Consider the following 26,469-nt stretch of genomic DNA (forward strand, 5'->3'; position numbering starts at 1 on the left):
AAGTATATTCCTGGACAAAAAAAGCACTCTGAATGGAGAATTTCATTTGAACATACTTTTTTGTCTAGGATTAGGTTTAATCTGTGTTGGGGAAACCAGCCCTAGGAGGATGGTTGGTTGGTACGTTTGTAAAGGTGTTGCCTTTCCCGCCATAAGGCTGTAGTTGGGTTGTGGCTTTTATGCCAAACTTGTAACCTATAACCTTGTTATCGTCTTCTCCAATCTGTTGCCATGTGTTGTTGCCTTCCTTAAGCTCCATAGATATCACTCGCTTGCCTTCCCCTACATCTGGTGTGTCCGGTGGGGGGGTCATGCCGTCTCGTGCTCATGCTCAGCTGAGTTTCCAAGAGCGCGATCACCCACATCGAGCCTCCAAAGACGTTTTCTATGTAACCCGCCCTCCCTTGGCCCGATCCAGCCCTGCCTACTGCACCAGTAGCTCCGATATCACAGAGCCAGACCACAAGGTTAGTTGAATTCTAGAGTTTTGATAGCATTAAGATATGTTAGGAGCCATGTTCTACAGGAAATTATGTAAACTGCATATCTCCTTTCCATGTGGTAGCCAAGTCTGGCAGACGACTGCAGGATAGTATGGCAGCTATGCGCTCATAGGAAAATGATGCATGTACCTTAGTGGTAAGTCATGGGACATGCAATTCAGGCATACAACCACCCCTCTCAATAGATAAAACACTTGATCAACTTATTGGCACTTTAGAGTTGGGCACACAAGGGCGTTAGCTATATCAATCTAGTCTAGGTGCTCAGTGTCAATAAAGTGTATATCTATGATGGACCTCCAGGACTCCACAATGAACAGCGTGTCTAACCTGCAGTCGGTGGCCATGCTCAACTCCTCCCAGGCCTCCATCACCGGCATGGGCAGCTTCGGAGGGCTCAGCAGCCAGGGTGGAGGAGGCCTGGGCTCAGGCCTGAGCGGCCAGCTCCGGGCCGGGGGCCGCCACTCGGCTGGCTCGGGGGGATCCAGCATGTCAGGGGGCCTCCGGCTGAGCCAGTTGAGCCAGATGGGCACCACCACCGACTCGCTGTCCCAGCAGCAGCAGCAGCAGGCCGCCGCCCTGAGATACCCGCTCTCCTTCCAGAACCCCCTGTTTCACCTGGCCACCGGCACTGCAGATGGACCCCACCTTCACCACCAGCACAGCAGGGCCCATCTCCCGCCGCCCCTGCTCCTGGCCCCGGAGCCTGACCCTGGTGGCTCGCACCAGGCCTACATCCCCCAGTTCGCCCACGGGGGGTTCTCACGCAGCGAGGACCTGTCCACCCTAAGGACCGGGGCAGGGCAGCTGGGGCAGCCAGCCATTATCCACTCACACAGCTATAGTGACGACTACAGCAGGGCTGATTACGCACGGCGGCAACTGTCCATGCACGGGCAGGTATGGATTAACCTAAGGTCAAGAATGTGTTTACAATCATGTTCTACTTTTGTGCAAATTAGCCTTTTTGTCTCTCCTACATGATAATAATTTAAGTCAACATTTGTTTGTAGCCTACATTACCGTAATTTCTGGACTATAAAGCGCACCTGAATATAAACCGCACCCACTGAATTTTAAAAAAAAAAGTAATTTGTACATAAATAAGGCGCACATGTCTATAAGCCGCAGGTGCCTACCGGTACATTGAAACAAATTAACTTTACACAGCTTTTAAACGAAACACGGCTTGTAACAAAAATAAATAGGCTTTAACGAAACACGGCTTGTAACAATTTTTTTTTTAAATAGCAGTAAACAGTAGCCTACCAAGAAAGTCATTGGTCACTATCTTCCTCCTCCTGTGCACTGAAACCACTGAAGTCATCTCATTCGGTGTCGGAGTTGAATAGCCTCAGAATTGTTTCATCCGATGTTGAATCATTTTCATTGTCGCTCTAGTCATTTTCATCCGGAGGCAAATACCCCGCTGAGCTCATGCTGCCCTCTTCAACACGCAGCAGTCCAGCCTTTCGAAACCCGTTGATGATAGTGGATTTTTTGACAATGCTCCACACTGTCAGGACCCACTGGCAGACTTGACCATAAGTTGCTCTTCGCATACGGCCCGTTTTAGTGAAGGATTTCTCCCCACTTGTCATCCAAGCCTCCCACTGAACAAGGAGCGCCACCTTAAATGCACGATTTACACTGATGTCCAGTGGCTGCAAATACTTTGTTGTGCCCCCAGGAATCACAGCTGGAATTGAGTTTGTCCTCTTGATGGCTTCTTTCACATAATCTGTTATGTGGGCCCTCATGCTGTCCAACACGAGCAATGCCTTGTTCTTGTGAAAGAATCCTCCCGGTCGCTTGCCGTAACACTCCGTATGCCATTCATGCATTAGGCCTTCCGTCATCCATCCTTTCTTGTTGAATTTCACAACAATTCCTCTCAGGAATTTTTCTTTTGGCATCGTCATGCGTTTAAAAATCAACATCGGTGGAAGCTTTTCTCCCGATGCCGTGCAGCTCAGAACACAGGTGAAGTGCGTTTTTTCTTGTGCCTTTCCTGTTGACAGTCCGAGTGAGTGGCAGGTCAAACGTCAGAGGAACCTCATCCATATTTATGATGCCGTGCGGGCCGATGGAATGCTCCTCTATCTTTGCATCAGTGAATTTGCGGAAGTTTGAAACTTTTTCCTCGTAGTCGGGAGGGAGCTGCTGACACAGACTCGTCCGTACCCTGATGGACAGGCCTTTACGTCTCATAAATCTTAGACACCACAATGGTCCACCTCTAAAATCCTCAAACTTCATTGCGGTGGCGATTGTTTTGGCTTTCAGTCGGATCTGCACAGTTGAAACACCTCGGCCGTCTGCTCTCTGTGTGTTGACCCAGTCTTCAAGCTCATTTTCTAGTTCGGGCCATCTGCTTTTCTTCCCTCTGAAAGCTTTTCCTCACGCTGCTGTTTCCAACATCTTATCATCGACTCATTAAAGCCAAGCTCCCGTGCAGCAGCTCTATTTCCTTTTCCAACAGCCAGATCGATCGCCTTCAACTTGAAAGCTGCATCATGTGCATTTCTCCGTGTCTTTGCCATGATGAGGGTGACAAAATGACTACCGTAATCAGAATGATGGGAAGTTTGAGCGTGCTCGATTTACGTCACATTATGTGACGGTGCTCAGTTTTTTGGCGGTGTGAATCTTGTGAAAGTGGGAAAAATCCATAAATTAGCCGCGTCATTGTATAAGCCGCGAGGTTCAAAGCGTGGGGAAAAAAGTAGCGGCTTATAGTCCAGAAATGACGGTACTAGAATTAGCATAATGTAAACATCTGAAACAGGTTGAAGGCCAGGATAACTTGGTGTTCTCTAATTGTTCTTGTTAGGAAAATCTTCAACAGCAACAGCAGATGGGCATGGCCTCTCAGACTGGTACCTCCCACTCCTCACTGGCCACACCCCCCTCCACAGTCCAGCCCATGCGCCAGAGCTCCATCGCTCCACCTTCCGCTCAACGCGTCAAATCACAGACCTCCCATCAGCTGTCTGTCAGTGCGGCTGTTGCTCCCACACCATCCGCTAAGACACGACCGCCCAGTGCCAACCTATCGCCAGAGTCGGGCTACGGAGGTCGGCAACAGGCACCGCGGCAACAGCTGTCGGTCAAAGACAACACAGCCCCTGGACTGCCCCACCAGCAGAGCTCAGTCAGGGAGAGCCAGGGGCCACAGGGAGGCACTACAACAACCATACAGCAATCACAGCAGCAGCAGCAACAGCAACAACCACAGCAACAGCACCTGCTTAAACCTTCCATCAGCAAACAGGTATGCAGGCTACCGTACTCTATTGTGTAGTTCAATCTACCCTTAAGTCTGCCAACAAGCTCATAGCTGTCACTATTTTCTCTCACTCTGAAAAGAGCATTATATACAGTGGGGCAAAAAAGTATTTAGTCAGCCACCAATTGTGCAAGTTCTCCCACTTAAAAAGATGAGAGAGGCCTGTCATTTTCATCATAGGTACACTTCAACTATGACAGACAAAATGAGAGAAAGAAAATCCAGAAAATCACATTGTAGGATTTTTAATGAATTTATTTGCAAATTATGGTGGAAAATAAGTATTTGGTCACCTACAAACAAGCAAGATTTCTGGCTCTCACAGACCTGTAACTTCTTTTTTAAGAGGCTCCTCTGTCCTCCACTCGTTACCTGTATTAATGGCACCTGTTTGAACTTGTTACCAGTATAAAAGACACCTGTCCACAACCTCAAACAGTCACACTCCAAACTCCACTATGGCCAAGACAAAAAAGAGCTGTCAAAGGACACCAGAAACAAAATTGTAGACCTGCACCAGGCTGGGAAGACTGAATCTGCAATAGGTAAGCAGCTTGGTTTGAAGAAATCAACTGTGGGAGCAATTATTACGAAATGGAAGACATACAAGACCACTGATAATCTCCCTTGATCTGGGGCTCCACGCAAGATCTCACCCCGTGGGGTCAAAATGATCACAAGAACGGTGAGCAAAAATCCCAGAACCACACAGGGGGACCTAGTGAATGACCTGCAGAGAGCTGGGACCAAAGTAACAAAGCCTACCATCAGTAACACATTACGCCGCCAGGGACTCAAATCCTGCAGTGCCAGTCGTGTCCCCCTGCTTAAGCCAGTACATGTCCAGGCCCGTCTGAAGTTTGCTAGAGAGCATTTGGATGATCCAGAAGAAGATTGGGAGAATGTCATATGGTCAGATGAAACCAAAATCTAACAATTTTTTGGTAAAAACTCAACTCGTCATGTTTGGAGGACAAAAAATGCTGAGTTGCATCCAAAGAACACCATACCTACTGTGAAGCATGGGGGTGGAAACATCATGCTTTGGGACTGTTTTTCTGCAAAGGGACCAGGACGACTGATCCGTGTCAATGAAAGAATGAATGGGGCCATGTATCGTGAGATTTTGAGTGAAAACCTCCTTCCATCCGCAAGGGAATTGAAGATGAAACGTGGCTGGGTCTTTCAGCATGACAATGATCCCAAACACACCGCCCAGGCAACGAAGGAGTGGCTTTGTAAGAAGCATTTCAAGGTCCTGGAGTGGCCTAGCCAGTCTCCAGATCTCAACCCCATAGAACATCTTTGGAGGGAGTTGAAAGTCTGTGTTGTCCAGCAACAGCCCCAAAACGTCACTGGTCTAGAGGAGATCTGCATGGAGGAATAGGCCAAAATACCAGCAACAGTGTGTGAAAATCTTGTGACGACTTACAGAAAACGTTTGACCTCTGTCATTGCCAACAAAGGGTATGTAACAAAGTATTGAGATAAACTTTTGTTATTGACCAAATACTTATTTTCCACCATAATTTGCAAATAAATTCATAAAAAATCCTACAATGTGATTTTCTGGATTTTGTTTCTCATTTTGTCTGTCATAGTTGAAGTGTACCTATGATGAAAATGACAGGCCTCTCTCATCTTTTTAAGTGGGAGAACTTGCACAATTGGTGGCTGACCAAATACTTTTTGCCCCACTGTAACACCTCTCAATTACAGTTCAACCATGCTATCTCTTGCACAGTTGTTTCTGACCAACCCCAGAGTCCCAGTGACCTGTATGATTAAATAGGGCCAAGGGTCACCCCCTCATGTGTGTAGTACACATTAGTGGTGCGTGGGTAAAATCACTGGGGAAGTGAGAAAAAAAAGCCATATTACAACTTGTGTGTTGTGATAATTGCTTTGTTTGCTCTATAACCTGTTAGTTCACTGGCCTTACGACCCTGATATATAGGCCTAAGGCCTAGTTAATAAGAAGACACAGTGGTAGAATAAATTCAATCACACCTGGCGAAGTCCACAAAGCATGTTGTAACAAACCGTTGCATAATCAATTTAATGTTTCCAACATTTTCGGACCACTAAACAACTATTGATTTAGAACCACGGAAAGTTACCACAAGACACAAAGAAAACAGGAGCTGCCTCAACTATTATCAGCAACCATCACTCCTGTGTTCCAATGGCACGTTGTGTTAGCTAATCCAAGTTTATAATTTCAAAAGGCTAATTGATCATTAGGAAACCCTTTTGCAATTATGTTAGCACAGCTGAAAACTGTTGTTCTAATTAAAGAAGCAATAAAACTGGCCTTCTTTAGACAATCTGGAGCATCAGCATTTGTGGGTTTGATTATGGAAGTTTACATACATTTAGGTTGGAGTCATTAAAACTCGTTTTTCAACCACTCCACAAATTTCTTGTTGACACAAACTATAGTTTTGGCAAGTCGGTTAGGACATCTACTTTGTGCATGACACAAGTCATTTTCCCAACACTTGTTTACAGACAGATTATTTCACTTATAATTCACTGTATCACAATTCCAGTGGGTCAGAAGTTTACATACACTAGGTTGACTGTGCCTTTAAACAGCTTGGACAATTCCAGAAAATGATGTCATGGCTTTAGAAGCTTCTGATAGGCTAATTGACATCATTTGAGTCAATTGGAGGTGTACCTGTGGATGTATTTCAAGGCCTACCTTCAAACTCATGGGAAAATCAACCAAGACCAGCCAAGACCTCAGAATATTTTTGTAGAACTCCACAAGTCTGGTTCATCCTTGAGAGAAATTTCCAAACGCCTGAAGGTACCACGTTCATCTGTACAAACAATAGTACGCAAGTATAAACACCATGGGACCACGCAGCCGTCATACTGCTCAAGAAGGAGACGCGTTCTGTCTCCTAGAGATGAACGTACTTTGATGAGAAAAGTGCAAATCAATCCCAGAACAACAGCAAAGGACCTTGTGAAGATGCTGGAGGAAACAGGTACAAAAGTATCTATATCCACAGTAAAATGAGTCCTATATCGCATAACCTGAAAGGCCGCTCAGCAAGGAAGAAGCCACTGATCCACAACCGCCATAAAAAAGCCAGAATAAGGTTTGCAACTGCACATGGGGACAAAGATCATACTTTTTGGAGAAATGTCCTCTGGTCTGATGAAACAAACAAAAAACTATTTGGTCATAATGACCATTGTTATATTTGGAGGAAAAAGGGGGAAGCTTGCAAGCCGAAGAACACCATCCCAACCGTGAAGCACGGGGGTGGCAGCATCATGTTGTGGGGGTGCTTTGAGGAGGGACTAGTGCGGAACTAGAGGAGGGACTAGTGCGCTTCACAAAATAGATGGCATCATAAGGGTGGAAAATTATGTGGATATATTAAAGCAACATCTCAAGACATCAGTCAGGAAGTTAAAGCTTGGTTGCAAATTGGTCTTCCAAATGGACAATGACCCCAAGCATACTTCCAAAGTTGTGGCAAAATGGCTTAAGGACAACAAAGTCAAGGTATTGGAGTGACCATCAACGTGACACTTACAGAACTTACCCTGGCTTTGGGAGAACTACGTGTTGCTATAGCTGAGGATCTTAAGGCTGCTATTTCTGAACTGGATACCAAAATCGAGAGCACCGTTCAAACGGTCGCTTCGCAGGACCAGAGTATTGTGGACCTTGAGAAAGCTTCTGAATTCAACGCTGGTACGATAGACGAGTTAGAGAAGCTATTCACGTCATGGCAGAATAGTGTGCAGAGGCTTTCTGTGAAAGTGGTCGACCTGGAGGGCCGATCCAGACGTCATAACCTTCGCGTTGTTGGTCTGGCAGAGGGAGTGGAGGCTGGCTCTCGCCCCACCAACTTCTTCGCCATGCTATTGAGGGATGCAATGGGACCGGATGTTTTGGCTTCGGATCCCCAGCTGGACCGTGCACATCCCGCCCTTGTCACAGTGACTGGACTGGGTCAATGTCCTCGTCCAGTAATCATCTGTTGTCACAGTGTCAAGACCAAGGATCTTATCCTGCGCGAGGCTTGAATGAGGGGTAATCTGTTACATAAAGGGCACCCCTTCCGTGTCTATGAGGGTTATGTGCCCGATGTGGCAAATCATTGCGCCGGCTACAGAGATGTCATGATCAAACTCTACAAACTCCATCTTCGCCCAGCCTTGATCTTCCCTGCAAGACTCAGAATTACCCCGCCTTCCGGTGAGAAGATTTGGTCTCCTCGGTTTTGGACGCAGAGAAGTTTATCCAGGAATATACACCAATCCCCGTACGGGTTAGAGTGCCTTGTCATTGTGTGTTCGGGTCTGTTCATGGTCTCGAATCCATACTATACCCTAACGGGTGAAACCGTATTAAACGGTCTCAGCAGGGATGTTTTTTTGGCATCAGCCAGACAATGTGTTTATTATTTTGATTCTATTTTCTTCTAAGGTTTTGCATAATTAAGGGGATAGGAACCGCTTTAGATGTATATAGAGTCTCATAAAACAAACGGAATCTGTCGTTGATGTCTTTGGGGGAAGAGAGTAATTCCCCAGATGCTGATTTAACTTTGTGAATCATCAGGCCAATGAGGATGGAGCTCTCCCATCTACGTTCATTACAGGCATTCATTACAGCTATATATAAGAAGGGTAAAGATCCGGAAGAGGTAGGATCATACAGACCAATATCCCTCCTTAATACAGACCAAAAGATTTTAGAAAAAACTCGGGCTAACAGGCTTGGCACTTTAATTGGTCAATTCGGACCAGACCGAGTTTATCCCTAACAGAAACTCGTTCTTAAATCTCAGGCGCCTCTTCAACATTTATTCTCAGAGGTTACCTAACGTGGACCATGCCGTTATATCTCTTGATGCCGAAAAGGCATTTCAAATCAAATCAAATCAAATGTATTTATATAGCCCTTCGTACATCAGCTGAAATCTCAAAGTGCTGTACAGAAACCCAGCCTAAAACCCCAAACAGCAAGCAATGCAGGTGTAGAAGCACAGTGGCTAGGAAAAACTCCCTAGAAAGGCCAAAACCTAGGAAGAAACCTAGAGAGGAACCAGGCTATGTGGGGTGGCCAGTCCTCTTCTGGCTGTGCCGGGTGGAGATTATAACAAAACATGGCCAAGATGTTCAAATGTTCATAAATGACCAGCATGGTCGAATAATAATGAGGCAGAACAGTTGAAACTGGAGCAGCAGCACAGTCAGGTGGACTGGGGACAGCAAGGAGTCATCATGTCAGGTCGTCCTGGGGCATGGTCCTAGGGCTCAGGTCAGTTGAAACTGGAGCAGCAGCATGGCCAGGTGGACTGGGGACAGCAAGGAGTCATCATGTCAGGTAGTCCTGGGGCATGGTCCTAGGGCTCAGGTCCTCCGAGAGAGAGAAAGAAAGAAGGAGAGAATTAGAGAACGCACACTTAGATTCACACAGGTCACCGAATAGGACAGGAGAAGTACTCCAGATATAACAAACTGACTCTATCCACCCGACACAAACTACTGCAGCATAAATACTGGAGGCTGAGACAGGAGGGGTCAGGAGACACTGTGGCCCCATCCGAGGACACCCCCGGACAGGGCCAAACAGGAAGGATATAACCCCACCCACTTTGCCAAAGCACAGCCCCCACACCACTAGAGGGATATCTTCAACCACCAACTTACCATCCTGAGACAAGGCTGAGTATAGCCCACAATGATCTCCGCCACGGCACAACCCAAGGGGGGGGGGTGCCAACCCAGACATGATGACCACAACAGTGAATCAACCCACTCAGGTGACGCACCCCCTGCAGGGACGGCATGAGAGAGCCCCAGTAAGCCAGTGACTCAGCCCCTGCAATAGGGTTAGAGGCAGAGAATCCCAGTGGAAAGAGGGGAACCGGCCAGGCAGAGACAGCAAGTGCGGTTCGTTGCTCCAGAGCACGTTGCGTGGTCCTATCTATTCAAGGTCCTACAGAAATGTAATATTGGAGATTGTTTTATATAGGAACCCCTGTGCGAGAATACTCACAACCAATCATTGTCGCCCCGATTGAACCTTGATAGAGGGACAAGGCAGGGTTGTGCGCGGTCGCCTATGCTCTTCGCCCTAATTATTGAACCTCTCACTCAGGCGATGAGATCTCATGCAGCAATACATGGCTATAATACTAAAGATACTCTAAATAAGATTTCCCTATACGCAGATGACATTCTCCTCTATGTAACAACCCCAAGCTAGTATTCCAGCTATTCTTGATCTGATGAATTTGTTTGGTACCTTCTTGGGATACAGAATCAATTGGAACAAGAGCAAATTAATGCCCATATGGTTGCAAAACACCTTCATCTTCAGAAAGATTTACCTACCTAGGAATTGTAGTTGCCTAACAATACTCCTCACTATTTAAAGATAATTTCCCCTCTCTGATGCAAAAACTCAAGGCAAACATACAATTTTGGAGAACTCTCCCAATTTCTCTGCTCGGAAGAATTAATGCCATTAAAATGGCCTTCCTCCCACAACTGCTCTACCTATATCAGAACATCCCAGTATTCATACCTAAATCCTTTCATAAACAACTGTACTCAATTATCAATCCTTTCATCTGGGATTATAAAACACACAGGATAGGTTAAAAAAACACCTCTGTAAATCCAAGATGGAAGGAGGATTGTCTCTCCCAAATTGTATATTTTACTATTGGGCCGCTAACCTCCGCGTTGTTACGTTTCTGCTGGATGACGCACTTCCGTCATGCAGCTGGCTTAGTATGGAGCGGGAGGAGTGTCACCCCTTCTCTATTGGCGCTGTGATTTTGTCGCCTGTCAATCTGGAGATGTCACTTCATCATAACAATCCTATTATACATAGCACAGTTCGATCTGGAAGCAAATTAAAGTCCACTTTGAGCTTAGACCAATGTAATTCATGCTCCCTGTTGCCAGGAATCCCTCCTTTGCCCCTTCTAACCTTGATAACACCTTTGAGCGATGGGGAGAGCTGGGGATAAGTACCATAGGGGATTTATATATAGAAGGGACCTTTGCTTCCTTTGAGCTGCTGAGGGAAATTTATCATCTTCACAGAAGTAACTTTTTCAGATACCTACAAATTAGAGACTGTTAGAAAACACCTCCCAACATTTGAGAATGCTAAACCTTCCATGTTTGACGGATGCATAAAAATATGCCCCACCTCAGACAAACTGTTATCTCGTCTATATGACGCTTTTCAATCTGTTAGCACACCTTCTACAGATGCCATTAAGTCAAGATAGGAGGAAGAAGTAGGGACTGACATTTCTGTGGCAGACTGGGAAGATAGCTTGGAGTATATCCACACCTGCTCCATTAACTCCAGACATCGTCTCATACAATTCAAGGTATTACACAGATTACACTACTCCAAAACCAAACTAGGATATTTCCTGATACATCCCCTATGTGTTATAAATGTCAGGCTGCGCAGGGTACACTATTCCACTGCTTTGCCCTATGCTCTAGCTTGTATGGTTATTGGTGTGGAATTTAAGGATCCTCTCTGAAGTTCAATAGACCCAGACCCGCTTCTGATAATCCTGGGAGTGTCTCTGATTCCCTAAACGGATTAACCAACCCCCCAAAACAACTCATCTCTTACAGTCTCATTTCGCCAAAAAAATGAATCTTGTTGTTTTGGAAAAGGAGGGAAGCGCCCTGTACCAAATCATGGCTCAGCAAATTGGCAAACCTCTCTTACTTGGACCAGTCGGCGCTGTGAATTTGTACATCTTAACAAACTCTCAATTGTAATATTTTAATTTGGGCAGCATGTGCTGGCCCCGTCACCCGAGCAGTCAGGATGGGAATAGGGTGAATAAGTGGGGGGTGACATCAACCCTCTTTCTACCTGTCCTTTTTCTGTATGTCATGTTTTCTATTTGTTTTGTACCTAGAACTCTGGGTCTTGTTGTTTCTGTCTGCTCTTTTATGTTTAGATAATAATTTTATACCTATACACCATTCTTGTGTCTGTTCAATAAAAAATATTTGAACGGAAATAAAAGTTTAAATAAAATAAATCTCTTTGCTATTATTCTAACATTTCACATTCTTAAAATAAAATGGTGATCCTGACTGGCATTTTTACTAGGATTAAATGTCAGGAATTGTGAAAAACTGAGTTCAAATGTATTTGGCTAAGGTGTATGTAAACTTCTGACTTCAACTGTGTGTGTGTATATATATAGGACACACATTACGACACGAGAGACAACACTACATAAAGATAGCCCTAAGACAACAACGTAGCAAGGCACATGACAACACAGCATGTGCAAGTCTAAAACACATGTTGACTCACCCTACTTGTAGAGAAACGCCAATGTCATCCTTCTCTCTTTCATGTTGATAAAATAGTCTATCACTCTGTCATACAGTACACGCTTTTATTTTTTGTTGTCCTAGGCTACCTGGCTAAAATGCTTGCACGCTAGCCTAACTTTCTTTCATGATCAACATTAGCTAGTTAACATTAGCCTTCTACAAGTAGATACATATTGAACTTCCATCCGCTCAGGCCAAGGGCACAATGTATTAATTAATAGTTGGATCAGAATTACCGTTATAAGCATTGGCCAGTTCGGAGAATTAAGTAAAACCACAAGTCCAAATCCCTATATCCATTCATGGCCAATTTAGGAAAGGGACAACTTTAGCTAGATAGCCACCGGAGGACAACTACACAACGAGATTAAACCATTCAAGTTGTTTCCCAATGCGATTTGATAGGAGTGATGCCAAATCCAAACTGGCTTCCCTTGACATTTATATTTTATGCGCCAGGACCATTCAGTTGAGCTCGCTCAGTTTAGCACAATGCCGATTGGCTATTTTTTACTTTTTTTTATCAAGGAAAAGCCAAATGCTCATTTGCTTCCCTTGTATTCAATGCTACGTCCGGCAACAATGTGATACGCTTTTGGGCCAGACAGCATCAGATAGATGGCCTACACATACAGAGACAGAGGGGCAGTGTTTTGCTTGCTCGGATGCTTTCTCCAGTGAGATATATTCAGCCTCTTGCGAATTGAAGGATAACAATGAAACACAGAGAGACGAAAGATAAATGATTTGATCTTTTCTTGTTAAATTTTTGGTGAAAGCCTGGCTTCCCTTGGCACCCATGAATACACACCACTGCTAGTACTAGTACATCTTCTTCATATCTGCTTTTTGTCTTTTTCCCCAAGGGTTCTGGCCAGTCGCCCTCGACTCTTAACCCCCCGACCCCGGCCAATGAGAGAACAGTCGCCTGGGTCTCCAACATGCCTCACCTCTCCGCTGACATTACTCTGGAGGCTAACCGCATCGACCGCGAGGAGTTCAAGCTGAAGGAGTACTCCAAAAGCATGGATGAGTCTCGCTTAGACAGGGTAGATACATCTCTCCCACCACAGCTTTTGCAACACAAAGAATGGTAGCCTAAATTTGATATTTGCAATGTGTATATATAAAAGAAACAGTAGATAATTGTCTTAACAATATACTGTAGCTTTGGCATTGAAATCCCAATCTTCTAGGAAATCGACAGTAACAAAACGATGCCTCAAAGGACTGCAGAATTCGACTTAGCAGCATATTCAACGGCAAACTGTGAGACTAGAGAACCGTAACACTGATCTGAGTCACATCTCCTTGGTAATGCACAGTGCAGATGTCAGGGAAGTGCAAGTCAAGTCTATCAGTGGAGAGCAGATGGTACCGAGACACTTATTTATGAATAATTTAGAAACGGCTAAGGATGAACTTGAACAACAGTGAGTCATTGAAAATAAACAAACTTTTAGCTCGCATATTCATATTTGACCGCAGACACCACATTACCACATTTCTTTGTCTGAGTGAAGGTGTGTTCAGTCAATCCCCAAGAACATTTGTTGGTTGTTTAGTCATGTGTTGCTAATAAACAGTATGACAATTGCTTAACTATTTTTATTTTTTCAATATTTTCCCTTCTGGAGTTATTTTCATAACAGATATAGCTGGATCTTTGTGCATAGTGAGCAAGTGAAAAGGGATCAACTGTGCCTTAGACCTTAGTGAACACTGGACAACAAAGTGGTTGCCTTCATATTCCATGGTGACTTGTCGACGTGTATGACAATTGCTCAACCATTTTCTATTTCCAATGCGTTCTCTTCTCTCTGTCTGTCTCAGGTAAAGGAATACGAGGAGGAGATCCACTCCCTGAAGGAGCGACTGATCATGTCCCACAGGAAGCTGGAGGAGTATGAGAAGAGGCTCCTCTCCCAGGAGCAGCAGACCAGTAAGATCCTCTCACAATACCAGAGTCGCCTGGAGGACAGCGAGAGGAGGCTACGGCAACAGCAGGTGGAGAAAGACTCCCAAATTAAAGGAATAATCAACAGGTAAAAAGAGGGGTGGTGGAGGAGAAGGAGAATGGAGATGTAGAGATTAAGAGAAAGAGAAGACAGGTGTGGAGAGAACTAAAATGGAGAGACAAAAATAAATTAATGTATTGTTGAGAACTCTTGTCTGATTACGTTTATCCAAGAAATATCCAACAATCTTACTTAGGCAGGTGCTAATTTTTGGAAATCATCTGGGGAATATTGATGAATATACAGTATATGAGAGGCTAGATAATGTATAGTTATGAAATAGATACATTAATGTATGGAGAAATAATGGGGAGGCCTCAACCTGTACACTCAAATGTATGCAGGGATATTTTAATTTAAAAACAGTCAAATGTAACTTTTATTTAACTAGGCAAGTCAGTTAAGAACAAATTCTTATTTGCAATGATGGCCTACCCCGGTCAAACTCTGACAATTGTATGCTTTCCTATGGGACTCCCAATCCCGACCAGATGTGATACAGCCTGAATTCGAACCAGGGACTGTAGTGACGCCTTTTACACTGACATGCAGTGCCTTAGACCACCGCGCCACTCGGGAGCCACACACATATATATATATATATATATATATATATATATATATATATATATATATATATATATATATATATATATATATATATACTGCTCAAAAAAATAAAGGGAACACTTAAACAACACAATGTAACTCCAAGTCAATAACACTTCTGTGAAATCAAACTGTCCACTTAAGAAGCAACACTGATTGACAATACATTTCACATGCTGTTGTGCAAATGGAAGAGACAACAGGTGGAAATTATAGGCATTTAGCAAGACACCCCCAATAAAGGAGTGGTTTTGCAGGTGGTGACCACAGACCACTTCTCAGTTCCTATGCTTCCTGGCTGATGTTTTGGTCACTTTTGAATGCTGGCGGTGCTTTCACTCTAGTGGTAGCATGAGATGGAGTCTACAACCCACATAAGTGGCTCAGGTAGTGCAGCTCATCCAGGATGGCACATCAATCGAGATGTGGCAAGAAGGTTTGCTGTGTCTGTCAGCGTAGTGTCCAGAGCATGGAGGCGCTACCAGGAGACAGGCCAGTACATCAGGAGACGCGGAGGAGGCTGTAGGAGGGCAACAACCCAGCAGCAGGACCGCTACCTCGGCCTTTGTGCAAGTAGGAGCAGGAGGAGCACTGCCAGAGACCTGCAAAATGACCTCCAGCAGGCCACAAATGTGCATGTGTCTGCTCAAACGGTCAGAAACAGACTCCATGAGGGTGGTATGAGGGCCCGACATCCACAGGTGGTTTGTGCTTACAGCCCAACACCGTGCAGGACGTTTGGCATTTGCCAGAGAACACCAAGATTGGCAAATTCTCCACTGGCGCCTTGTGTTCTTCACAGATGAAAGCAGGTTCACACTGAGCACATGTGACAGACGTGACAGTCTGGAGATGCCGTGGAGAACGTTCTGCTGCCTGCAACATCCTCCAGCATGACCGGTTTGGCGGTGGGTCAGTCATGGTGTGTGGTGGCATTTCTTTGGGGGGCCGCACAGCCCTCCATGTGCTTGCCAGAGGTAGACTGGCTGCCATTAGGTACCGAGATGAGATCCTCAGACCCCTTGTGAGACCATATGCTGGTGTGGTTGGCCCTGGGTTCCTCCTAATGCAAGACATTGCTAGACCTCATGTGGCTGGAGTGTGTCAGCAGTTTCTGCAAGAGGAAGGCATTGATGCTATGGACTGGCCCGCCCGTTCCCCAGACCTGAATCCAATTGAGCACATCTGGGACATCATGTCTCGCTCCATCCACCAATGCCACATTGGACCACAGACTGTCCAGGAGTTGGCGGATGCTTTAGTCCAGGTCTGGGAGGAGATCCCTCGGGAGACCATCCGCCACCTCATCAGGAGCAAGCCCAGGCATTGTAGGGAGGTCATACAGGCACGTGGAGGCCACACACACTACTGAACCTCATTTTGACATCAAAGTTGGATCAGCCTGTAGTGTGGTTTTCCACTTTAATTTTGAGTGTGACTCCAAATCCAGACCTCCATTGGTTGATAAATTTTATTTCTATTGATAATTTGTGTGTGATTTTGTTGTCAGCACATTCAACTATGTAAAGAAAAAAGTATTTAATAAGAATATTTCATTCATTCAGATTATTCTAGTGTTCCCTTTATTTTTTTTGAGCAGTGTATATATATAATGGGACAGCTTCAAACTAACTGCATATTCATTCAAAGGTGAGAGGTCAACAGTGAAATTCATTCATATGAATGATTCATGTCTGTATGCAGATACCTTAGGCAATTGGTTTTCACCCAGTCAGTAGGAAAATGTTCATTGAACATTCTGACTAACGTTGACAAATTGACTTGAGATGAGGAAACTATTCGTGTAAATGTTCTGCTTTTGTTCACCACTTCTAATAATCTGCAATTGATAGTTAGATATGTGTCACAGGGAACTTTGCTACTTTTAATCCATTCCAGGGAAGAAGAAATCGAATGAAGACCGAGACAGTTCCTGGCTGTACTTAATGGAACCAATCCCATCCATAACCCCATAACTTGGTGCATAAAGAACCCAAAAGACATGTTTAGGCCCTTTGTGCACTATTTGGCAGCCACTTTATTGCCAGTATATCAAACATGCTGTTTTTTTCATCAGTAGTTTACCTGCGTCATCTGTGGTGATTATTTCCGATAACCGTAAACTGAGAGGGATTCACCTAGATTGAATCGAAAAGCACAATAATGGACTGAAAGGTGACATCATATGACTTCTATCTGTCTTATGCAGCATGAGGCCATAATGGTGTTTTTGATAAAAATGCATGAAACAAAGACTAAGGTATTACATGACATCTTGTTGTCATCACCATAACAGCTTGACATGAGGATGAACAATACCATACCAACAACACCATCTTTACAAACTGCAACCACAGTTTGATAGTATTTCCCTAACATATGATGTGTAAAGAGAACACAGAGTAAACCTAATTTAGCATCTAAATGACAAGTTCTCCTTCCCCTTTGAAGTTAGTTTGGATAATGGCATTGTTCCAGTTGACAAGGTAATCTAGAGGATTCTGTAAGTAGTGGATGGCTGCAAGGTTTTAAGACGGATCCATATGCTGTCAATGAATGAGATGCTATTAGCGTTTTGAAATTTATTATTGAAAGTATGTTTCAAGCAATTTCAGTGGCTCAAGTGGTTATATCCACTGTCCTCCAAAAGTATAATTAACCATACATTCCACATTTCACAAAACCCAAACTTCTATCATTGTTTTTCAAACCTCATTCACCCTTCTTCTTAGAAACGACTTCAGATATTTTTTGAAGGCCTTTTTTTGTGTGATTTATCTTGGTGCCTCTGGAGTAGCAGTTATGTTTCTTAAGGGGAATATGACAGATTATATGATATCAAAGAATATCAGACACGCTAGAGTAACACACTTTATCTAAATGTTATCAATACCCTACTGAAGCACCAGTACTGCCATACCAATAAGGATACCCTTAAGATTCTATATGTACATTTTGTTATGATATTACCAATGTAATGAACTATTTTAATCTATTGAAATAGCAATATTTTAGCATTACGAGATGTGCAATAATAGACTACATTTAGCATTTATGAACAGAAGCAATCCATATGTAGGCCTACATTCAGGCACACAAATATATTGAGTATATAAACCTTACATGCATAGATGATACATCTATCATATGACCATACATACAGAACTCATACACTTAAAGGTTTTTTTCAGGTCCCTTTCAGTATCAAATGAACCCATATCAACATAAATTATATTGAGACGTCTGCATGTATGACCATGGATCCTGTAAATCCCTAAATACCATAGATGCAGCATATACAGTACTGTAAAAAATAATTTATAACTTATATCTTTGAATTACACATGGCTGTATAGTGTGTTTGAACAAACAGGTTAATCATGTAGCCAGATGGATATTGGTGCCATTTATCTAAAGTGTTAAGATTTATATATCTGTTATAATTTTGCTGTACGTCGTTTTTTTTTTTTTTTTTTTGATCTGCAGTAAGTCATAGGAAACCGAAGGGTAAATGGCGTTGTTGTTTGCTAAAGTTAGAGCTTTGAGGGAGTCATGTTTTGAGATACGATGTGGAACAAGAATTGTTCACTATCATAAGATTGCCTCTCGTTTGGCATTGTAGCAAGCATAATATTGGTAGTCTGTATAGATGTATAATATTACATCAGTATTACTTTTAAAGTTTTCATAGAGATATAACTTGTCATTGTGCAATAAAAAGTCATTTGGATTGACATGGCAAATAGCAGCACATAGTGAGAGTTTACTGTTGATGTACATACAATTGGCTACATATCATGTGACCTTTGACTCACCCAATCGCCTGCCTTATTTCTATGTAACAGACAAGTCAGATATCATGACCTGTCCCTGACCTCATATTGACAAATACCCACATTGTTTTGACTGCATGTATGACTTGACCTGACAAGCACACTACTTGAACTTGAAGTCCTTCTGTAGCTCAGTTGGTAGACATGACTGTAAGTCGCTTTGGATAAAAGCGTCTGCTAAATGACATAAATAGATATACAGGTTTAGTTTTGGTACATATCACCCATGTGAATCACTGTCTGCCTTTTTTAGAATTCTACTGTATACTCATGTTACATTTCATTGTTTCTTAGGTCAATGTCAATGTCTCTGTCAGTGCATACGTTTGATTCCTTTTCCCTTTCTTATTTTTGTCAAATAAATCCCTGTACATTATTTATGTAATAAAACATCTAACACCAATGTTTGAAACTTCACCTGTGGATTTTCATTATTTATTCATGTTAAGCATCAATTTAGTTGTATGTTAAGCATAAAGATATTCAGAGAATGCTTTCTCTGTGGAATTGTGACAGCTTGATTATGGTGGCAAATTACTATATGTTATCCTCTGTCCAAATCAACCACTCATTGTCACACCCTGGTCGAAGTATGTATGTTTGTCTTCATTTATTTGGTCAGGCCAGGGTGTGACATGGGTTTATTTTGTGGTGTGTTTTTGTATTGGGGTTTTAGTAGGTATTGGGATTGTAGCTGAGTAGGGTTGTCTAGGAAAGTCTATGGTTGCCTTGAGGCGGTTCTTAATCAGAGGCAGGTGATTTTCGTTGTCTCTGATTGGGAACCATATTTAGGCAGCCATATTCTTTCAGTGTTTCGTGGGTGATTGTTCCTGTCTTTTTGTTTGTTGTCACAAGATAGGCTGTATAGGTTGTCATGTTCCATTTGTTGTTTTGTATATTTGGTTATTTCATGTATAGTTCATTTTTTCATTAAAGAACATGAGTAACCACCACGCTGCATTTTGGTCAGATCCTTGCTACACCTCTTCGTCAGAGGAGGAGATAGAAGAAAGCCGTTACACTCATTTTGGAATAGTTTGACTAAAATCTATGCTATTTCTGTTTTTAGCTTCTCTTATTGGCTCAGTTTTTGCACCAATCACATCGGCTGTCTGGTCCTCACTTTCTGTTGCCACTGCACAATGTCCTATACAGTTCCTTCAGAAAGTATTCATACCCCTTGACTTATTTCACATTTTGTTGTGTTACATCCTGAATTAAAAAAATATTTAAAAAATAATCACACACAATGACAAAGTGAAAATGTGTTTTTATTTTATTTTAGCAATTCTATTGAAATACAGAAATGTAATTTACATAAGTGTTCACAACCCTGAGTCAAAATACTGTATGTTAGTCACCTTTGGCATCGATTACAGCTGTGAAACACCTTGGATTGTACAACAGTTGCACATTATTATAACAATTTTTCAAGCTCTGTCAAGCTGGTTGTTGATTGTTGCTAGACAGCTATTTTGAAGTCTTGCCATACATTTCCAAGCTGATTTAAGGCAAATGTAACTAGGTCATTCAGGAACATTCAATGTTGTCTTGGTAAGCAACTCCTGTGTATATTTGCCTTGTTAATTTATTTGGCACATTTTTTTGCAGTTTTATTGTATGTTGTTGATCCAGTCTCAGTTCTCGCTTATCACAGTCTTTAAACTATAACTGTTTTAAAGTCACTGGCCTCATCGTGAAATCCCTGAGCGGTTTCCTTCTTCTCCGGCAACTGAGTTAGGAAGTATCTTTGTAGTGACTGGGTGTATTTATACACTGTCCAAAGTGTAATAATAACTTAACCATGCTCAAAGGGATATTCAATGTCTGCTTTTTTAACCATCTACCAATAGGTGTGAGGCATTGACAAACCTCCCTGGTCTTTGTGGTTGAATCTGTGTTTGAAATTCACTGAGGGACCTTAAAATTACCTGTATGTGTGGGGTACAGAGATGAGGTAGTCATTTAAAAATCTTGTTAAGCACTATTATTGCACACCGTGAGTCCATGTAACTTATTATGCGACTTCTTAAGCACAGTTTTACTCCTGAACTTATTTAGGCTTGCCATAACGAAGGGGTTGAATACTTATTGACTCAAGACATTTCAGCTTTTAATTTTTAATTAATTTGTAAACATGTTTAAAAACATAATTCCACTTTGACATTATGGGGTAACCCCAACCAGTGACACACAATCTCAAGGTAATCCATTTTAAATGGGAAAAAGTCAAGGGGTGTGAATACTTTTTGTTTTGAAGGCACTGTATTAAAATGAGTCATTCCTTTTGTGTAATTAGTCCTCTCTCAGCATTATGTTTATCTCAGGAGTTTAACACTCTGAAGTTCATCCACTTTGTCAGCAATTTTTCTGTATGACTTTAAATGAAAACAACCATGTCATTCAGGCGGAAAGTAGATGTGATAAGATTGAAGACAATGAAATCTATAATGAGCAAGGCAGAAGAATTTCATTACCTCAGAAATACCGACCAGGTAGGAGTTAGGATGTCATATGTACCCTTGTTCATTGAATCTCCATCACCAAACAGCTGATCGCCATCTTGGATTTGACCTCATGATTGCAGTGACTTTTAATTCATCCTTCACCTTTTGTGTCTGTTGAAGAAAATATCAGAACCATTGCCTTGAATGACCCAGATCTTGAAATTCCAGAGGCAAGTATTTAATGATCCATGTTCCCTTCTCTGGAAAATAATTCTGATGCTGAGTAATCGTGTCTAAATGTGAATTTGCAAGGCAAGAAAAATATCCTATGGAGACTGTAGCAATAAGCTTCCAAATATCCCTGCAAGATGACTCTTTGAAATGGCTTTAACAAGGATTTGGAATCTCTATCATGTTGTGTCAGTTCAACTATTCCATGAGGATGAGGATGTGTTGCTAATTAAACCCCATTCAGAACACGATAACCGGCAAAACACCACAATCTAGACATCATTAGGCATGATTACATTGGAAAACACCCTGAATTGGACAGACATGCTGAATCCCTTGGGGAGCATGGAAACATGCACTTCAACTGCCTCAAAAATGCTTCCTCGTAATACTAGAGCAGTGTATGTCAAACAGTTACAGCATTGGTTGAATAGATTATAATTTGGCTACCAGAGGTTTTAACAACTCTACTATAGACCAGGTAATGGGTATAATTGACAAATCAACGTTTTTCAGGGCAATGAGCGATCCAGCTTGCACCTGGACAGTCATTATAAGCCTTACGTATTACACTTAGCTACTTCTTGTCTAGTTTACTCACAATTCTCTCACAACTGTTTGAACTCTCTCTCTCTCTCTCTCTCTCTCTCTCTCTCTCTCTCTCTCTCTCTCTCTCTCTCTCTCTCTCTCTCTCTCTCAGACTTATGGCTGTGGAGGATGAGATAAGGGGAGGAGCCGTGGTTGAGCCGCCAAAAGCTAACGTTAGGGTCTTCGCCGATCAGGTCTGTGATTTTCTTCTTCCGGTCGACATGTCTGTAGGATGGCCTGTATCTTTATCTCTCTATCCTTCTCTATGTTGTTTTCATCTCTTTGTTGATTTGTCCCTTTTATTTCGTCCAGACAAGTCCTTGGGTTTGGGTGAGACTGTCATTTGTCTGTCAATCTGCTTAGGTGCTTTGAAGGTCAAAGAACGTCTGTTTACATCTTGTGTCTGTCTCTCAATCAATCTGTTTATATTCTGTCTGACCACATCCGGGTTGTAATCAAATCAGCGTCTGTAGTAACTGTACATCTCAGACACGTCTATCAACTTTGTGTGAACTATATGTATTAAATCAAGTTGTATTACCAGTCCAACACAAATGCAAGACAGACATAATACACAACTATTGAACAGCTTTGGTCCTGAGGATGAGTTAATTTGTCAGGCCGACAACGTCTCCAGCATCCACACTCAATGTTTCACGGTCCATGCTTTTAGCCAGCCACTCATCTCCTATCGAACTCGTCAGGCCCGCCCTCAAGCATGAGTCATGCTGCAAAGACATACCAGCTTTCAGTGTGTGTGTGTGTGTGTGTGTGTGTGTGTGTGTGTGTGTGTGTGTGTGTGTGTGTGTGTGTGTGTGTGTGTGTGTGTGTGTGTGTGTGTGTGTGTGTGTGTATGTGTCTGTGTCTAATCAAATCAAATCGAATCAAATTGTATTTGTCACATACACATGGTTAGCAGATGTTAATGCGAGTGTAGCGAAATGCTTGTGCTTCTAGTTCCGACAATGCAGTAATAACCAACAAGTAATCTAGCTAACAATTCCAAAACTACTGTCTTATACACAGTGTAAGGGGATAAAGAATATGTAAATAAGATATATGAATGAGTGATGGTACAGAGCAGCATAGGCAAGATACAGTAGATGGTATCGAGTACAGTATATACATATGAGATGAGTATGTAAACAAAGTGGCATAGTTAAAGTGGCTAGTGATACAAGTATTACATAAGGATGCAGTAGATGATATAGAGTACAGTATATACGTATGCATATGAGATGAATAATGTAGGGTATGTAAACATTATATTAGGTAGCATTGTTTAAAGTGGCTAGTGATATATTTTACATCATTTCCCATCAATTCCCATTATTAAAGTGGCTGGAGTTGAGTCAGTGTCAGTGTGTTGGCAGCAGCCACTCAATGTTAGTGGTGGCTGTTTAACAGTCTGATGGCCTTGAGATAGAAGCTGTTTTTCAGTCTCTCGGTCCCAGCTTTGATGCACCTGTACTGACCTCGCCTTCTGGATGATAGCGGGGTGAACAGGCAGTGGCTCGGGTGGTTGCTGTCCTTGATGATCTTTATGGCCTTCCTGTGACATCGGGTGGTGTAGGTGTCCTGGAGGGCAGGTAGTTTGCCCCCGGTGATGTGTTGTGCAGACCTCACTACCTTCTGGAGAGCCTTACGGTTGTGGGCGGAGCAGTTGCTGTACCAGGCGGTGATACAGCCCGACAGGATGCTCTCGATTGTGCATCTGTAGAAGTTTGTGAGTGCTTTTGGTGACAAGCCGAATTTCTTCAGCCTCCTGAGGTTGAAGAGGCGCTGCTGCGCCTTCTTCACGATGCTGTCTGTGTGAGTGGACCAATTCAGTTTGTCTGTGATGTGTATGCCAAGGAACTTAAAACTTACTACCCTCTCCACTACTGTTCCATCGATGTGGATAGGGGGGTGTTCCCTCTGCTGTTTCCTGAAGTCCACAATCATCTCCTTTGTTTTTTTGATGTTGAGTGTGAGGTTATTTTCCTGACACCACACTCCGAGGGCCCTCACCTCCTCCCTGTAGGCCGTCTCGTCGTTGTTGGTAATCAAGCCTACCACTGTTGTGTCGTCCGCAAACTTGATGATTGAGTTTGCGGCGTGCGTGGGTGGGTGAACAGGGAGTATAGGAGGGGACTGAGCACGCACCCTTGTGGGGCCCCAGTGTTGAGGATCAGCGGGATGGAGATGTTGTTGCCTACCCTCACCACCTGGGGGTGGCCCGTCAGGAAGTCCAGTACCCAGTTGCATAGGGCGGGGTCGAGACCCAGGGTCTCGAGCTTGATGACGAGCTTGGAGGGTACTATGGTGTTGAATGCCGAGCTGTAGTCGATGAACAGCATTCTCACATAGGTATTCCTCTTGTCCAGATGGGTTAGGGCAGTGTGCAGTGTGGTTGAGATTGCATCGTCTGTGGACCTATTTGGGCAGTAAGCAAATTGGAGTGGGTCTAGGGTGTCAGGTAGGGTGGAGGTAATATGGTCCTTGACTAGTCTCTCAAAGCACTTCATGATGACGGAAGTGAGTGCTACGGGGCGGTAGTCATTTAGCTCAGTTACCTTAGCTTTCCTGGGAACAGGAACAATGGTGGCCCTCTTGAAGCATGTGGGAACAGCAGACTGGTATATGTCCGTAAACACACCGTAAACACACCGGCCAGCTGGTCTGCGCATGCTCTGAGGGCGCGGCTGGGGATGCCGTCTGGGCCTGCAGCCTTGCGAGGGTTAACACGTTTAAATGTTTTACTCACCTCGGCTGCAGTGAAGGAGAGTCCGCATGTTTTCATTGCAGGCCGTGTCAGTGGCATTGCATTGTCCTCAAAGCAGGCAAAAAAGTTATTTAATCTGCCTGGGAGCAAGACATCCTGGTCCATGACTGGGCTGGTTTTCTTCTTGTAGTCAGTGATTGACTGTAGACCCTGCCACATGCCTCTTGTGTCTGAGCCGTTGAATTGAGATTCTACTTTGTCTCTATACTGACGCTTAGCTTGTTTGATAGCCTTGCGGAGGGAATAGCTGCACTGTTTGTATTCGGTCATGTTACCAGTCACCTTGCCCTGATTAAAAGCAGTGGTTCACGCTTTCAGTTTCACGCGAATGCTGCCATCAATCCACGGTTTCTGTTTAGGGAATGTTTTAATCGTTGCTATGGGAATGACATCTTCAACGCACGTTCTAATGAACTCGCACACCGAATCAGCTTATTCGTCAATGTTGTTATCTGACGCAATACGAAACATATCCCAGTCCACGTGATGGAAGCAGTCTTGGAGTGTGGAATCAGCTTGGTCGGACCAGCGTTGGACAGACCTCAGCGTGGGAGCTTCTTGTTTTAGTTTCTGTCTGTAGGCAGGGATCAACAAAATGGAGTCGTGGTCAGCTTTTCCGAAAGGAGGGCGGGGCAGGGCCTTATATGCGTCGCGGAAGTTAGAGTAACAATGATCCAAGGTTTTTCCAGCCCTGGTTTTATCCAAAGCGCTTACAGTCATGTGCGCAATCGATATGCTGATACAATTTAGGGAGTCTTGTTTTCAGATTAGCCTTGTTAAAATCCCCAGCTACAATGAATGCAGCCTCAGGATGTATGGATTCCAGTTTGCAAAGAGTCAAATAAAGTTCGTTCAGAGCCATCGATGTGTCTGCTTGGCGGGGAATATATACGGCTGTGATTATAATCGAAGAGAATTCTCTTGGTAGATCGACATTTGATTGTGAGGAATTCTAAATCAGGTGAACAGAAGGATTTGAGTTCCTGTATGTTTCTTTGATCACACCACGTCTCGTTAGCCATAAGGCATACGCTCCCGCCCCTCTTCTTACCAGAAAGATGTTTGTTTCTGTCGGCGCGTTGTGTGGAGAAACCCGCTGGCTGCACCGCCTCCGATAGCGTCTCTCCAGTGAGCCATGTTTCAGTGAAGCAAAGAACGTTACAGTCTCTGATGTCCCTCTGGAATGCTACCCTTGCTCGGATTTCATCAACCTTGTTGTCAAGAGACTGGACATTGGCGAGAAAAATGCTAGGGAGTGGTGCACGATGTGCCCGTCTCCACAGAAGACCGCCTCTTATATTCAGTAGTTCTTCTCGACTGTATGTAATGAAACCTAAGATGACCTGGGGTACTAATGTAAGAAATAACACGTAAAAGAAACACGTAAAAAATGTTTTTTTTTTAAACTGCATAGTTTCCTAGGAACGCGAAGCGAGGCGGCCATCTCTGTCGGCGCCAAATCCATGTCTGTGTGTGTGTGTGTGTGTGTGTGTGTGTGTGTGTGTGTGTGTGTGTGTGTGTGTGTGTGTGTGTGTGTGTGTGTGTGTGTGTGTGTGTGTGTGTGTGTGTGTGTGTGTGTGTGTGTGTGTGTGTGTGTGTGTGAAAGAGAGACAGAGTGTGTCAAACCCCAATGTCTCTTGCAAATGACATCACATATGTATGCTCAAGCTTCTTTCATTCGTTTAAATCAAATCCCTGTTCCACCAGAAGATGAGTCCCACCAAACCGCTTCCTCAATCCAAACTCCTTCATCCCAATTATTCACACTGAGCATGTCAACGTCAAGTTGTATTACCAGTCTAACACAAATGCAAGAC

At 43.4% G+C, this 26,469-nt stretch overlaps 1 protein-coding gene across 9 annotated transcripts in view; it reads left to right on the forward strand.

Moving 5' to 3' along the window:
* LOC123997698 (ras/Rap GTPase-activating protein SynGAP-like) overlaps nt 1-26,469 on the forward strand; it is a 122,697-nt gene that overhangs the window by 80,076 nt on the left and 16,152 nt on the right. For 7 of the 9 annotated variants that reach the window (XM_046302181.1, XM_046302176.1, XM_046302184.1 and 4 more), the window contains 6 exons: nt 254-467; nt 840-1,403; nt 3,337-3,777; nt 13,029-13,211; nt 13,996-14,207; nt 22,001-22,082. In XM_046302181.1, coding sequence (XP_046158137.1) covers nt 254-467; nt 840-1,403; nt 3,337-3,777; nt 13,029-13,211; nt 13,996-14,207; nt 22,001-22,082 — 1,696 coding nt within the window. Of the gene's footprint in view, nt 1-253; nt 468-839; nt 1,404-3,336; nt 3,778-13,028; nt 13,212-13,995; nt 14,208-16,688; nt 19,306-22,000; nt 22,083-26,469 lie in introns of those variants that run through there. The other 2 variants (XM_046302179.1, XM_046302185.1) reach the window with 2 other exon arrangements.

Source organism: Oncorhynchus gorbuscha, linkage group LG15 (genome assembly GCF_021184085.1).
Source record: "Oncorhynchus gorbuscha isolate QuinsamMale2020 ecotype Even-year linkage group LG15, OgorEven_v1.0, whole genome shotgun sequence".
Classification (NCBI taxonomy): Eukaryota; Metazoa; Chordata; class Actinopteri; order Salmoniformes; family Salmonidae; genus Oncorhynchus; species Oncorhynchus gorbuscha.